The sequence below is a fragment of the Panicum hallii genome, chromosome 2, assembly GCF_002211085.1.
Source record: "Panicum hallii strain FIL2 chromosome 2, PHallii_v3.1, whole genome shotgun sequence".
NCBI classification, from domain to species: Eukaryota; Viridiplantae; Streptophyta; class Magnoliopsida; order Poales; family Poaceae; genus Panicum; species Panicum hallii.
The window spans coordinates 45,966,985-45,983,136 of NC_038043.1; the positions used below are offsets into that span (position 1 = coordinate 45,966,985).

Sequence of the window (16,152 nt, forward strand, 5' to 3'; positions counted from 1 at the left end):
TGGTGGTTTTAAGGCCTAAACTACACAAACCGTCCATCTCCGCGTGGCCGCTACGCGACTTTCTCGATGTCGACGCGTGTCCGACCTCTCGCTGAGCCTTGACGCCTTCAAACCTTTCGCGCTCCCGCCGCACGGACCGCCTACTTGACTTGCCATCACATTCCCGCTCGACTTGCCATGCATTCTTGCTCTTCCATGCACCATGTGAATTACCCGTGACTCCGCCCAGTCTCAGTCCAAGTCTACTCGTGTTCACCCCGAACCTTTCACTTGACCTTCACCTCGCACCGTCGACCGCCATGTCGCACCCAACAGTTGCACTTCACAAGCCAAGATATGTATCATACGCTACGGTTATCAATCACTCATCATCCAAGGGTGACCACCATTGGTCCACAATTACCTTTGAAAATCTTGATCTTCCTATGCCAGGTTTGCAAGCTTTGAAAATCAAGTCTGAAGAACAATTAGTGAAGAGGAACTGACCTAGGGGACTGATTGTAAATGTGCGGCCTTGTGAAACTACTGATCGTCATGTTTAGTTGTGCTGTGACACAATTTTGTGTGGTGTGTTTGCAGAGATACCTTCGGCTGGCTCAAACTCCTGCTGCGAGTGTGCCTGACTTTCAGGAGAGGGTGTTAGAGAGAGCTGACAAAAAGATGAGATGTTTCTTGATCTAGTATCTCTTTGGCTGGCTCATTTACTTTCTTTCATGCAAGGGGGAGGGGAGAAACTCGGCTGTTGAGACGCGAAAATTGAAACATCTGCTGCCATCGAAACATTCGTGCTTTCTAATAAAGCAGGGCCAGGAATGGTCTTCAGTCCATCAAACTGATATTGGTCATTGAGAAAAAGGCTAATAATTACAAAGTTGCTGTTGAAACCCCTCGCTCAGGTCCATCTGCCATTGCTAACAGGGGCGGAGCTACGTGAAGCTCATGCTGTCCCTGGACAGCAATGACTTTTTCTTGGCCCGTTTACATCTATGCTACCAAACAGGCAGGACAGCAGCCCATATAACGAAGTGACCTCAATGGATGACCAGGCTTTTGGCTTGATTGGCCCAAAACACAAAAAGGCAAAAACGATCTGGCTCCGATCCAAATCATAGCGGCCGCAGCAGCGGCGTTTTGTTTCCTAGTCGAAGTCGAACCGTTCCTCTGGCGGCTGGCCGGCAGCATCCAAGAAAGCGATCGCGCCCAGGACTGAAGCCTGATCGAGCCTGAACGCGCCGCGCCGCCTGACACCTTCTCTTCCAGTTCGGCAAGCAGTCTCTGTCTCTAGGAGAATCGCCTAGGCACAGGTTTGTTCAGCTGTCCGCCTATCCCTGCTATGCTGCTAATTTATTCTAGAACCGAGATTGATCATATTTTAGGCTCTCACATATGTCGATTGTCCTTGGCAGATTCTACAGGAAGCCAGGAAGTATGGAACGGTTCTTGAAGAGAAAATCACCACCATCAGCTACTTATCAGGATGAAGGATCTTCACAGCGAAATAAAGGTGCATCGAATATCAGTGCTCCAACTCGTACTTCTTTGATACTATCACCAAAAGATGTTAATTTAGATGAACTTCCTTATGATCCGGCTGATAGAAAGAGAATAATAGAATATCCTGGCTTCAAATTACAAGAAGAGATCAGGAGGAGATATTTGATTAGAGGTCCTCATAGACCACAACCTGGTTTCAGTTATCCTCAAACAATCATTGGAAAAAAGCCACGTCGATTTAACCCAGACTGGTTTGAACAATATGATTGGCTAGAATATAGTGAGAAGGTGGATAAAGTATTTTGTCTATACTACTACCTGTTTAGAGATTGTATTGATGGTCAGGCCGGAAATGATGCATTTGTAACAAAAGGATTTTCTGGATGGAATAATAAACCAAGACTTGACACTCATGTGGGAGGGGTAACAAGCTATCACAATGCAGCTGTCAAAAGGTGTAACAATTTATTGAAGCCAAGTCAATCTATTGAGTTTGCTCTCAAGAAACAACAAGATGTTGCGAAAGAGGAGTACTTTATTCGATTAAGTACTTCGATAAATGCTATTAGATACTTGTTGCATCAAGGATTAGCTTTTCGTGGCCATAATGAATCTGAAGATTATGCTAACAGGGGAAATTTCCTTGAGTTAGTGAAGCTTTTGGCTGAGCAAAATGAAAAAATAAAGAGGGTTGTACTAAGAAACGCTCCAGAGAATCATCAGATGGTGTCTCCAGAAATTCAAAAGGACATTGCTAATTGCTTTGTAGAGATCATAGTGAATTCTATCATTGAAGAAATTGGTGGTGATGTGTTTTGTTTGTTGGTTGATGAATCTGCCGATGTTTCTGATAAGGAACAAATGGCTGTGGTTTTGCGGTATGTTAATAACCGCGGAGAACTGAAAGAAAGACTTATTGGTGTTGTCCATGTCGCTGAGACAACATCAGCCTGTCTCAAGTCTAATATTGATGCTTTATTTTTCAAGTACAAATTAAGTTGGAAACAAGTGAGAGGCCAAGGTTACGATGGAGCAAGCAATATGAGAGGTGAGATCAATGGATTAAGAGCTTTGATTCTGAGAGAGAATGGGTCTGCACACTATGTTCACTGCTTTGCTCATCAACTTCAATTAGTCATAGTGGCAGTAGCAAAAAAGAATGATGATATTAGTGATTTTTTTGATATGATATCTCTTCTCCTTAATGTGGCCAGAGCTTCTTGCAAAAGAAAAGACATGATACGACAAAGTCAACAAGAAAGAGTAAAAAGAGCAATAGGTAGTGGACAAATCAGTACCAGAACAGGATTAAATCAAGAGAAAACTCTACAAAGACCTCGAGACACACGATGGTGCTCTCACTATAAGACCCTTAAGAGTCTTAACAGTTTGTTTCCTTCTGTTATTGAAGTACTTCAATATGTGGAAAAGGATGGCCCAAATGACAAGAAACGACGCCAAGCACGTGGGCTGCTAGATTATCTCAAAGATTTTGATTTTGTGTTTCACTTACACATGATGTTGATGATCTTGGGACATGCAAATTCCCTGTCACTTTGTTTGCAAAGGAAAGATCAAGATATATTGGAGGCCATACCAGAGGTAAAATTAACAAAGCAAAAATTTCAACAAATCAGAGATGATGGTTGGGAATCTTTATTGCAGACAATATATTTCTTTTGTGAAGAACATAGCATTCCTAAGTTGGACATGGAAGAAGAGTATATTGATCGCCACAAGCCAAGAAAAAAGTCAAATCGAACCAACTACCAGCATTATAGATGGAATTGTTTGAACTCATTATTGACTTGCTACTCATAGAGTTCAATGATCGCTTTGGTGAAACAAATTCTAGTTTGCTTACTTACATGGCTGCACTTAGTCCAAAGGATTCTTTTGGTGACTTCAAATTGGAGAGCTTAATGGAATTGGCTAAGCTCTATCCAGATGATTTCAATCAAGAGCAGTTGAAGGATCTTGCTCATGAGCTTCCTATTTACATTGACAATATAAAAGCTGATGAAAGATTCTCTAACCTAAATAGTATTACTGCACTTGCAAAACTGATGGTGGACACAAACAAGCATCAAGCTTTTCCTTTGGTCTATAAGCTTCTAAAGCTAGTACTTATTTTGCCGGTTGCTACAGCATCTGTTGAGAGGTGCTTCTCGGCAATGAAAATTGTGAAGACAATATTACGCAATCGCATCGGGAACACGTCTATGAATGATTGCATCATTTGCTTTGTTGAGCCAGCCTTTGTCGCAACAATCTCAGATAATGCTGTAATTGATCGGTTTCAAAAGAGAAAAATTGTAACCGTAGGATGCTTCTATGAGAGGTAAAGACTTTTACATTGTTACATTATATTTTGTTACGCATTGAATTGAAATTGAAACCTTTTCCTACATATTTGCGCCGTGACATCAATGGTGTAAATTCTAGCTCCGCCCCTGATTGCTAACGTCGCCCGAGGCCAGGGCAGACGGCGGCGGCGCCGTCGGCGACCGGGACTCTCGCACGCCCTCGGTGCGCGGGTGTTAGCGGCGGTGACTCGCGGCCGACACGGCGACACCCAGCCCAGCCAGCTGCTGAGGAAAGTAAAAATGGACATCTGATGGGCTTCAAACAGGATGGGCCAACCGTTTCCAGACTCTGGTGGCTGGATCCACTAAACAAAAAAAGAAGAAGGGCAGCTTCTTCCTGCATTGGAGTACGGTACTGCTGTAGCAGCGCTGCAGCAGCCTGAGCCATGCCCATTCTGTGAGGGTATGTGAGGACAGTGTCACAGTCGCCTCATTTTGCATGGCATCTGCAGGAGCAGTCCGTTCACGAATACAATCTGAAGGCCAATGGCCAATGGCGGCTCAGCGATCATTGCTCACTGGAAATTCTTGTGGGTAACCAACAGAGAGAGCAGACGGATCCATGGTTCACACATACTGCATTCCGCCCGAGGCAATGGCATATATGCCGTGCCATCTCCTTGGCCGCGGCTAGCCTGCTGCTACTAGGATAGGAACCTAGCTGGACATGGACGTGAGCTTCGTGTGCTCAGGGGAGGCGGAGCCCTTCGAGATGGAGGTGGGCTTCTTCGACACCGTGCAGGACATCAAGGAGAAGCTCCAGAGCCGCCGGGGCTGGCCCGCCGCCTCCATTTCGCTCCTCCACAACGGCGACGTGCTCGCGGACGACGTCTACGGCGGCGGCGGCATCGAGCGGCACGGCATCGTGGAAGGCTCCGTCATCCACGTCGCCCTCGTCCCCGACGGGCCGCGACTGCAGCCGCAGCGGGTGAAGCGGAGCAGACCGGCGAGCAAGAGTCGGGGCGAGGAGGGCGCCGCGCGCGCGCCGCTGCTGCGGGTGACCGTGGTGTCGCGGTGCGGCGCGGGGCGCATGGAGGTGGCCGTGGCCGCGCGCGCCGCGGTGTCGGCGCTACGGGCGGAGCTGGAGCGCGCGCGCGGGGCCCGGTTCCCGCTGCCGGGCGACGGCGCCTACTTCTTCATACACCGGCAGAGCGTGATGGACGAGGCGCGCTCCTTCGAGTGGCACGGCGTGGCCACCGGCGACGAGGTCGTCGTGTTCGACGGTTCCGTGACGAGGGCCCCAGCGTACTGAGCCGAAAGTACGGCATGGCGCCGCCAATTAACTCCAGTTTACAGCTCAGACAATACAGAATGGACGGCAACATTAGCTGCTGTTAACTCGAGTTTAGTTACAACTAGCTGGAGATAGATTCCTCAATTGCTTTCAGTTCTTTGTGTACGCATGCATGGCTGTTGGAACTTGGAAGTCCACCTCGTGGTAGCCGGCGCGCTCAAAATGGGCGGCGCTTGCACACGTGCACGCCGTCGCCGTTATCCTAAGCGAGCAGCCGTGCGACTTGCGAGACCCCAGGTTTACTTCTGATTTGTGCCCCCAAGGAGACAACACAGTCTTCAGGCAGGCTTCAGTAGTTCTAGACTTCCAGGAACAAGGTCTTTCCTGATATCAGAATGACGACCAGCCTGCCAGATCCAAACAGAACTGCCTTCAAAACCAGCGGCACGCCGGCACCTGATTTGTTGTATGCACAATTTTTCTTTGCTGTTTCAGGCGCTTCAACTAAGTCTGACCACACAACCCCATCATCTTAGAAAAGAATGACATCACAATTTTGAGCGGATAGCATTCACAACCAGAAGTTTTGATTGATTCATTTCCAATTTCCATCGACGATTACATGACCCATAAGATACTATCCTCAGCATTCTTTGCTTGAAAGAAATGCGCACCAGGATGGGGAAAAAACTAGAACAAAGCAATGTTGCAGCGTCACTATCATGTATACAAGCTGAAGCAAATCTATCCCTTTTCCTCTTTCCTATTATTTACATCTGATGACCAAAAGGAGGCCTGCTCATCATCTGTTGGTAAGCTGATGGGGCTGCATTTGCTGTTGGGAAGCCCGGTTGCGACACTGGTTCTGCCTTCGGTTCTGCTGGCATCATGAGGCCTGGGTACCCCTGCATAGCTGGTGAATTTCCAACCATCTTTGTTGGAGCAAGAGATCCTAGAGAGGGCATCGGAATCGCCATGCCCGGTGGAACCATCCCGAAGCGGAAACTGCCCGTTGCTGGTCCCAAATGGCCAAAGGAACCAAAAGGAGGGCTAGCACCAAAATGAGCAAAGCTGGCTTGTGCTGGTTCATGACTACGGTGAGAGCTACTACCTTGTGAGGCAGATGTAGTGCCGGCAGAACTAGAACCGGCTTGCCCGCTGTTTTTGGCTGCCGGAACTTCATGGTTGTGCTTTCCCTCATATGTTGTGATGACTGATTTCAGATCATGGGATGCTCTTTCCACATGCTTGCGCACTGAACAGCCAGGGTGCGTACATTTGTAGTAGCTCCTGCAGACAAATTAAATGAAATGATGTTACTAATTTCAGGGGATGAACGATACCGCATACACGGTCCATTAGCGTAAGAAATGGTAGTGAAAGTGTGACCTTGGATTCGGATTGCCTTTAACGACCTTCTGACCATACTTGCGCCACCGATACCCATCGTCAAGGATGTCAACCTCGCTTGTGGTCTGAACAACCACCCTAGGCTCCCGGACAGCTCTAGAGGCTGCAGCTCCCATGTCGATGGTACTGGTGGCAACAGCAGTAGTAATAGTAGAAGTCCCTAAAGCATCCAGCTTCCTGAAAAAGAGCATCAGTGAGCTTAATATAACTGCCTGCAGGCTGTGTTATGTAGTTAAGTGGTGGATAATATTAACCTTCTTTTAGATTCAGTCTCATCCTCATCACCCTCACATTCTAAAGAAACGGTGCCATGTGTTGCCCTCTCATCCTCCTCGTTAGACAGCGTTGATGAGACATCAACTGCATCTTGAGAGCCCATTAGAGATGCATCACCATGAGTTGATACAGGAACACAAGCAGCTGTTCTAGCCTCAACACCTTCGCCTTGCACATTTTGGTTTGTCCCATCATCTTGCTTTCGGTCAGCTGAATAGTGACTATTGTCAAACATGGAGTCAGATGCCTTCGCTTTAACAATTGTTGCATTAGTGTTATCCTTAACTGCAGGAAAGCTTGACTGAAGACTGGATTCCTGCTGATGAATATTCGACAAGGACTGGTTTTGATGATAAGTACCGTAGTTCTGTAAAGCAAAGCTTTTTCAGGTGCATGAACTAATAAAAGGGTATTTTTATTTAAAGAAACAAAAAAAGGAGATATTGGTGGTGAGGTTGGCAACAAAAGGACGCCAAATAGTACCATAACATTACAAGGCAAAAGGAGGGGAAATGCTGATAGTGGACATCGAAAGTCAAGAAAATAACCTTTTCTGCGGTAGAGAAGCTTGGTTGTTTAGAACCCAAGTGTGGTTGGAAAGAAAAAACATCATTATCAAATGTAGAATCTTCAGTTATCTTAGCAGCTGGTGATATTGTTGACTTATCACTCGTTGCCATCAAAAATGGCAATGTGCCAGTAGTTGGAGAAGGCTGTGCCTGCAATTGACCATAACAAATTCAGCTAAATTCACATGGTGACCAAAACAAAAACATCTTAGCAGTCTGGACGTATTCTTCTTTTTAATATAATCAGCAGCTCTCCTACCCGGTTCGTTTCAAAAAACAAAACATGCAAGCATAACAGGGCAAGCAAAGGTATGAGGTTGCCAGTAGTTGATCTAAAATTAGCAGGTATAGAATCAAAACAGAAGCCAAGCTTCTAAGACACCGATCAGAGATCTATTTCAGTATTTCTAGTATAACCGATGTTTTTGCACAGTAGGCAGCAATCAGTGTTGTAGCCACATGCAGAAGCATACTTGCACAAAACCATGTTCTACACAGTAGACACCAATCAATGTTCTTATATACTGTACAAAACCCATGTCTGAAAACTGCAATATGCAAGTCTTAAATGCTAACTTCAATTATTACTTATTGCAACCTAGATTAATAATCTAATATATAAATCCTGAGAGCACAAGCAAACCAATAAAGGAAATATCGCATACCATCTTATTGTAAAGAAAAACAGGTGACTCAAGAAGTGTAGTTGGACTAAGACCAGGTGGAATTGACACGGGTGACCGAATAACTGCAGATGAACCAACTCGAGAAGTATCAATTTTTGGAACACTGAAACCTGCTCTTGCAGCCCTGCGCTCCGCCAAACCACCATGTGAGTTTGATTTCTGAGTAGCACTGAACAAATTTGGCTCCAGGGAAAAACCCTTTTGAAATCTGTCTTTGACAGCTTGAGCAGGCACCTCCTCGCTCAAACTCACAAGTTCTCTGCTCTTTTCGCATTGATCATGAGGCTTGTTGGTGCCATGTTCACTGAAAAGATTAGAGAATGGACCAGAGCTGAATTCTTCATTCAGGAAGCTTGACATGAGTGTTCTTGGGCTTGGTGTGGGGGGCGGCAACCATTCCTCCATGAGGGATCCATGGTTGCCAGTGCCGGCCATGCTTGTCAGTAATCTATCTCAACTGAAATAATTGTTATGTACACATTAGTCCTGTTGCAATATCAGATTGCTTGATAGTGGAATTGAGCAAAAGTTTTTTTTTCCTTCCGCTCTTTATATAGGCAGAAAAGAAAAATGTTGAAAACCAGTCAGGATCATATGGCCGAAGAAATAAGCCAAAAGGCAGAGCACGTGAACGAATTAAATCATATATGGCGAGTAGTACTAGACTACTAGTACACAGACCAACTAAATAGCACAACAATTTGTAGAGATGACAAAAGTCAAACACGGGAGTCGAACAGTTGAAAAATCAACTAGAACAAACGGCACACTTTACAAATTTTCCAGCAAATTTTGGCCCCAAACATATATTGCCATACAGAATGGAGAATCCAATCTACCGCTCAAGCAAGCAAATTGCAAACAAAGCTGCAAACTTTCCCCAACAAAGCACTCGATCCCCGCAACTGAATCAAAACAGATGCAATTTCGATGCGACCTGGAGAGACGAAAATTGAAATGACAAACAAATAAAATCCAAAGACGCAAACTTTACGATCCCAAAACGATCTCATCAAACATCAATAACTCTGAAACACGCAAATACTCGATGCCAACCTAGCCGCCTTCATCAGAAATATAGATACAAGAAAAGAGCACAATCAGCAAAATAAAAGGCAGGAATGGAATTCCAACTGGCACCTGAACTGTGGTGGACAACGTCTCCGAAACAAAATGATTTGCTTCCTCTTCTCTCCCCAAAAGCGAAGCAGCAGCAGGGTGGGCGGACTGGAGTACCGTCACGAACAGACACGGATCATGTGAGCCGAAATTCCTCCTGCAAGAACACGAAGAACTAAAAATTGGGACCAAACTCTGTGGGTTCCCTTTATCGATGTTCTTCGCACTTTCACCAACCTTCCAAAAGGCTACACACGAGGGGAACGACGAAGATCTCGGGGGCACAAATGGGGATGCCGAGCTTCCATTCCACCAACCAAGAACACTAAAAGAACAGAGGAAAGAATTCTCAACAAAGTGAGATTTTGCTGCCTCTTTCCGCCTCTCTTTCTGCAGCCTCTCGGTTCTCCGGGCGCTACTTTTTTTTTAGAGAGGGAGAGGGAGAGCCGGAGAGGGAGGGGGAGAAGAGTAGGAGAGAGAAAGGCGGTTTGACCGAGGAGGCCGGAAGAGGTGGTAAGGGAGACTCGGAGGATTCTTTGTGCTTGTGCCAGCGAGGGGCTCTAAATGGCAAAATGCTGTCCTCTACTGGCTACAGCCTTCTACTGCTGCAGCCACAAGGCTTCAGTTTCAACTCTCTCCCTCTTCTTTTCATCTTTCGATGGAACATGGAGTTGGAAACAGTTCACGTAGTTTTTTTTGCGGCAGTTATAATTTGTACAGTAGAGGTTATTTTTGTTTGTTTTTTTCCTTCGACTTAATCTACACCATTCTCTTCAGTACACGTCATTTAAAGTAGTCATAGGACTCGAAACCATGGATTTATTCGCGGCCATACAACCGTTGGCTCACTTTGGTCCAAGCTGTGAGCTCGTATTGGCCTTGACCACCATTGTTGCCTCACTTTTATCCCCATTGCGAGCTCGTACTCACCTTGACCATCATCGTTGCCCACAATTCCAGCACCTCAATAGATTCTCTGGGCTCCCGTCACTGGCCAGATGTACGTGGTAGCCAAAACCCAAAATCAATATAACAAAACATTAGGAATTGACTCAATACATCTCAAGAATCATTGTAACTAACAATGTGTGAATATTTTTAGGAAAAAGTGCGCGGTTTCTTATAAAAAAGGGAATAACAATCAAGTACGCTGATAAAATTAGCAAATAATTTAAAATCTAACTAGCATTACTTTGGAAGCATCAGTGTTGATGGCTCCGTAATGTAAATAAATATCAAAGGAGCGCTCAACATCATTTCTAAACCTGTCAAATAATGCGTGCCCAATGCTAATTCTTTACGAGCATACGCGAAGCTGTAAAATTTGACTGCACAAAAAATTGGAACTGTATTTTGTTGGCTTGGATGAAAACATGTGGCGCCCAGAATAAGCTCAATTATCTCTGCAGGACAAATAATAACCTCTTGTGAAGTTATAGTGATGTTTGCGAATGTGGAGGTCCCTTTCAGATATGTGTGTTTGTCCAAATGCAAAAGGAGCCCTCGTGATTCCGCGACAAGTTTCAGCAAATTAGGTGGGGGAAAGTCCTTCTTTGGGTCCATGCCTCCCTCGCTCCCTCTTGGTATGGAAAATATGCCTCTTGGCATGAGTACATGGTTGGTGTGAAATAGCAACTTTTTTGCAGCAGGGAGTAGGTGTCATGTTCTGGAAAGACAAACACTGAAATGAAAAGATGTACGAAGACATCCTTTTTCCGAATCGGAAAGATTAGATTAATACTTAGCGAGCCTAACTCTCGTGGTAGGAGATGAGCGTATACTTTCCTACCAACTAGGTTTCAGTCATTTACTAATCGTTAGAAATCTAATAATGCTCCTGCGAAAATTCTACGAGTCATGGAGGAATCTCCTTGGGACAAACTACAATTGCTTCCCAAGCATTGTAATGAAGGTTACCAACCTACAATTTCATAGTTCTTTCTTAGCACTAGTGGATTCGAACATGTTACATGCCGCCCTATGCCGGTATGCCCAAAGGTCATTTGCCAAACTTCGAATGAGAGAGACAGAATCAGATGTCATCTAGTACCGCCGGGCGCAGCTCCAGCACGAGACCAGAAGCAGAACTTCCTGAGCTTGTAGCGTGGAATTATCCATGTCCAAGCAAAGTGCGCTGCCTCCTGCACAGTCGGCCAGTCCCCAGCAGCCTTGCTCGACTGGCTAATCTTTTTGTCTCTGACCGAGTGAGTGACCGTGGTGCAAGTTAAAGCGCAAAGCCTGCGGCGCATGTGATCTGACTGCGCACAACTGAACTGAACCTGGGTTCCCATCTGTCACTCGGGGTTCAGAAAGAGCACAAAGGGAATAAATCGTACTGACAAGATAAAAGTGCTACTGGGGTATCGGCTGATGATTTTGAAACCCCTCGGGCTTGCTCAATTGCGCAGGAATATCACAGCAAACAGTCCAAATTCAAACTATGTATACCTCTTAAAATTCGACAAATTTCTTATCCGACACTAGTTATAATAACCAAATGGGTGACAATAGCGAGGAATTGTCTTTCAAAAAAAAAGACAGCAGCGAGGAATTTCAGCGCACTACTCCTCCTGTTTGACCATGTTTATCCATACTGCAAAATCCGTTTAGACAATAGGGTGGTGGTTGGGACGTGGATTAGCATGGTGCATCGCACGAGGAAGCAGTACACGTCGTAGTGGGCGTGCAGTATTTTGGCGCCAGCCATGGAGGCGCAGGCGCTAGCTGGAGGACAGATCACTGATGTAACCAGGCACTTTCTTTCACCAATCGATCGACGCGCACCCCCGGCCCTGCACAAGGCAACAAGGGTTTGCCGGAATCGCGACCCGGAATCCGGGCGCACGAGCGACAAAAAGCTAAACAATTGGGGCCTTGTAATCCACGTCTAATCCTCCTCGGAGGCGCCAATCCGATGGATCCTAGGAAGGGCAAGACCACGCTCTCTGAGATTTTTCTTAGGTATCGCGCATCAGGGGAATGAAATGAGAAGGAACTTCCTGCCGAGACCTTGTCTGAAGCGGCATGGATACTCCTCCGATCCATTCGACCCCATACACACGCATGTGTATACTGCGGCAGTAATCTGCAACTCTGAATCAGAGTTTTTCTGATAAAGGATGATACGAGTGGTCTTGTGCAAGTCACGAGATCGCCTGATGTGACGGTTCCCTCTGGTCTGTCCTATTGGAGAGCGCACACATGGGGCAGGCGCAATTACCTGGAGAAACCTTCTAACGGGGGAAAAAAAACCTTAGCCGATGACTAAACCATTGACTATAAAGATCATTATCTTGCGTTTCTTCCTCCCTGACAACTCCGGTATCTGCCGAAGATGACGCGCTTAGCTTAGCCACATGCATCGCCCTAAAAGCAGGCGATCGATGATGCACCGAAGCAATTAAGCAAACTAACCCTCCTTTTGGTCAAAGGGAGATGATCTCACATCACAGGATAATCAGGAACTGAGCACGGCCGAGATGACCTCAGCCCAATCATGCATAGAGCAGTGAAAAATTATATTCAAAACAAAATGACCCACTCGCAGCTCCTGAACCTGCTCTGGTCTGCGGAAGCGTTGCGAGCAGGATCGCCTCACGTGGTGTCACGTGCATGCGCGAGCAGAGACTTGAGGCACGACCGTTCCACACCGAGAGCCTACTCTAGTGGCACCATTAGCGACGCTGCCTGATCTTACAATAGTCTTCGCTGTGGCTTCTCCATCAATCCAACCCAACGAGGAGGACCAACCAAAGCCGCGTCTCGCGGCGCCTTTCGTTGGTTATTATTCCCGCGGCGCTTCGTTTTGGCCTGACATGGAACCGGATCCTCGCTAATCTGGCCGACAGTCCGAGCCTAGCCTGAGTAAACAAGTACTAGTAGTACACACTGGACCTGCAGTCCTACACTGAATTATTCAGAGGCAACCTGACGAGAGGGAGAGCCCAACCGCAGCAATGATCCTCTTCTTCTCCTCCCCGTGCAAGGAATTCAGCTCAATGATGAGGTCTGGCTCGCACGACTAAACTTAAAAAAAAAGGGGGGAGAGAGAGAGAGAGGAAACTAATGATAGTTTGGTGAAGATTCCTTCTCTGAACACACCACTAACCGCATGATTAGCCGTGACCCCAAGGCATCATCGAGCTCTGGAACTGGCGGCCTGGTTGAGAGCCGGAGAGAGGACCACAGCAACGTTGGACCGGACCACAGCGACGCGCCGCTGCTGACAGGACAGGTCCGGCCACCAGTAGTGCAGTCAGTGCCCCGGGGGGGGGGGGGGGGTATCATTGATCCCGAGAGCTATCATGGCGAGTTGGACCTCGCAGTCTCAGGCAGAGGCAGCCCAGTCTGCATGGCCCAGAGATGCCAGAGTTGCATCGCAGGAAGTCTCTGCACTGCAGTGCCATGGCGGTGAAGTGAAGTCGGATCAGGACATCAGGGCAGCAGCCGAGGCTTCAGGCTTTCGAGTTCACTAGTTCACTGTTCATTGAGACTGGGCTGTTCAGAAAGAATGCTTTTGTTACGGAGACTTTATGGTACCATCCCCCGAGTTCCTGATGTTCATCGCACAAAGGGGGGAAAGAGTGAGTACGGCATCCTTGCTGAGCAGGTTCAGTCCAAGATGTTGATTGATGAAGTTCGATTAGGCGTACGTCGCCCCAATCATCCGTGCAGATTTGAAATTTGTTTGGGCATTTCTGGTTTCTTGTGAGCACTAGCAGGCACAGCCTCGTCACCGGACGTGTCACTTCGGCGCCGAAATGCGTACTCGCTGCTCGGCACTCTGCAGCACCATTGCCAGAAAGTAAAAGTTCATCAGTCTGGTCTGGGGACACACTATTCTGCTAGCTGCCTGTACTTGATAGCAGCAGATTCCAACTTCTCCGAACCAAACTGCTGCTTTCCCATTGGTTACTATATGCAAACCAGGAACTAAACGTGGCTAGCAGAATAAACAGTCTCTCTCAGAAAACACAAGTAACTGAAATAGAAAGTGGCTAGGAGTTGTAACTTTTTGCCCCTCAAATAGACCACTGCGATGCCTAGATATTTAACAAGAATGCTGAACCGTGGCAAGCCAAGTGGCAACCGAGATTTCCAGTGCAGATTTTTTTTTGGTGCTTAAAACAATGGGCAAACATTTGCAATTGTGTTCTCAAGAGTGTGCATAGTAGGTCAGAAAGGATCCATATACATAAATACTGAACACACAGGGAGTAGGTGCTGAAAAGGTGGGAGGGAATAAGATCAGAAGAGGCTTAAAATCAAGGTGCAGAAGAGCAAAATGTCACATATTGATGTCATTAGGAATGAAAACGGAATTACCATGACGATTGACGATGAATGTCTGCTAATGCTCGAGTTGACTATATTTGCGGGCATATTCTCGTCCTGCCAATTGTCTACCGACATCACTGGACAAAATCAACACAGGACCGTACTGATGAAAACAGTATTTCAAACGATATATGATGAGCACAAATTCTTCAACACATCATTAGTTTGCAAGACAGTGGTGACTTAAATATATAATCAAGGGCAGGAGTGCATCATAGCTGACCCTTTTCAGACACAAGATGATGATCCTAGAAAGAAAAACCACTACACTTCTCCAAAAGTAGGTCCCCGCAACAATACCATGCAGCTGCTTCTTTGCAAGCACCTACAAATAATGGATATCAGCAATCAATGTGTAGCTGGTATAAACCAAACCATATAGGCAACCGCAAAGCCCTGAAGCTGGAACTCTGACTATGAAAGAAAGACTGCAACAGTCAGGTCTAGTACATTTGGCTCTTCAAATTCACTTTCGCAAATTCAGTTTTCGACATTGGCAATGGTGAATGTTCTTGTCACATGCGCCACTAGTGATGCTTGAATTAAGCAGAGTTCATGTGTTTACAACTTGTAGTTTTGACGTTACAAGATTAATTGTGCAGGAAAGGTAGCCTCCAAGAACAGGGGAAAATGGTTAAGATACGTTTTTCCTGAACATTGTAAGTGTTATAAAATAGTCCTCATACTCTTTTTCTAGGACTAAATCTGATGTCTGAAGACTGAAACTTGTGTTCCTTTTTCAAGAACCTGAATTGGCACATACTGATAAATAACAGATTGAACTAATTGTGATCATTTGATACCTCAGAAAGCAGCCGGGCTATCATCCAATTGTTTCTCGTCCTCTATCTCCACTTCCAATATTTCCTGTCCAAACAAATAACCTCATGATCACCAGATTAATTAAAACTCTCCTCATCTCCAGCACCGGCCCTCACTCGCGGAAGCATGAGCAAGAGCACTCCAGAATCGAGAAACCCTCACCGGGATGCGGTTCTTGAGGTAGTTGCCGATCCTCGCGACCACGGTGGAGCGGGTGTGCCAGAACTTGCCCTTGAGCCGGAGCTTCACGAACGGCCCGTCCAACTCCGCGAGATCGACTTGCCCTGCAACCACCAACGAAATATTCACCGAAAGGTGAGGTCACAATCACAATCGCAAACAAGATCTTGATTCAGCTGGCGCTGCGGCGTAGGATAAGCGCTTCACCTGTGATTCCCACCGACGTGTCGAACAGCTGCCCAAGCTGAAGCGCACAAGACCAGCGACGGCGTTAGCTCGAGGCTGCAACGGCATGTCCATGGGGGTCTGGGGAGAAAGGAAAGCAGTTCAGTTTCCTTGCCTCGGATTTGGCTTCTTCTAGGGCGAGCCTGACGTTGTCCTCGGTGAGGTCGAGCGACGCGGTGATCGCCGCGGCCGCGCGGCTCGGCCGGCCCCGTCGCCGGTACCGTACGGCGCGTGCAGCTGCTGTGAGGCGCGGTACACGGGCGTAGTCCGAAGTGGCGAAGAATGGCGGCGGCGAAGAGGCGGATAGCGGAAGGGGCACCGCGAGGAGGCCGGCGCGGAGGACGGCGGCGAAGGCCATGGCCGTTGGGATTGCCGGTGCGGAGAACAGTCGCTGCCCGGTGGGCCTCCTTATCTTCTTTTTGCTCTGAGGGGAA

The 16,152-nt window shown here is 46.8% G+C and overlaps 3 protein-coding genes across 5 annotated transcripts; 1 reads left to right on the top strand and 2 right to left on the bottom strand.

Moving 5' to 3' along the window:
- Positions 1–4,527: 4,527 nt before the first annotated feature.
- Positions 4,528–5,490, top strand: LOC112881515. Its single transcript, XM_025946248.1, has one exon. The coding sequence runs from the start codon at positions 4,528–4,530 to the stop codon at positions 5,110–5,112; it is 585 nt and encodes a 194-aa protein (XP_025802033.1). The 3' UTR covers positions 5,113–5,490.
- Positions 5,491–5,664: 174 nt separating this feature from the next.
- Positions 5,665–9,677, bottom strand: LOC112881514 (probable WRKY transcription factor 2). Its single transcript, XM_025946247.1, is given in 8 exon segments — positions 5,665–5,882; positions 5,885–6,384; positions 6,484–6,681; positions 6,759–7,147; positions 7,329–7,499; positions 8,015–8,492; positions 9,176–9,272; positions 9,393–9,677. Coding segments are annotated over 6 exon segments (1,758 nt in total). The 5' UTR covers positions 8,471–8,492; positions 9,176–9,272; positions 9,393–9,677; the 3' UTR covers positions 5,665–5,838.
- Positions 9,678–14,284: 4,607 nt separating this feature from the next.
- On the bottom strand, positions 14,285–16,140 carry LOC112879348. Of its 3 annotated transcripts, none has more exons than XR_003226036.1 (6): positions 15,834–16,140; positions 15,701–15,737; positions 15,476–15,597; positions 15,295–15,358; positions 14,480–14,545; positions 14,285–14,377 (listed from the first exon to the last, which is right to left on the bottom strand). XR_003226036.1 is itself a non-coding variant. In XM_025943583.1 (5 exons), the coding sequence occupies exons 1-4, from the start codon at positions 16,074–16,076 to the stop codon at positions 15,296–15,298; spliced, it is 465 nt and encodes a 154-aa protein (XP_025799368.1). In that variant the 5' UTR covers positions 16,077–16,138; the 3' UTR covers positions 14,593–14,816; position 15,295. The 3 variants fall into 3 exon arrangements, 1 of the variants encoding a protein (XP_025799368.1); XR_003226035.1 differs by having other exon boundaries at positions 14,480–14,568; XM_025943583.1 differs by lacking the exons at positions 14,285–14,377; positions 14,480–14,545 and adding an exon at positions 14,593–14,816 and having other exon boundaries at positions 15,834–16,138.
- Positions 16,141–16,152: the final 12 nt, after the last annotated feature.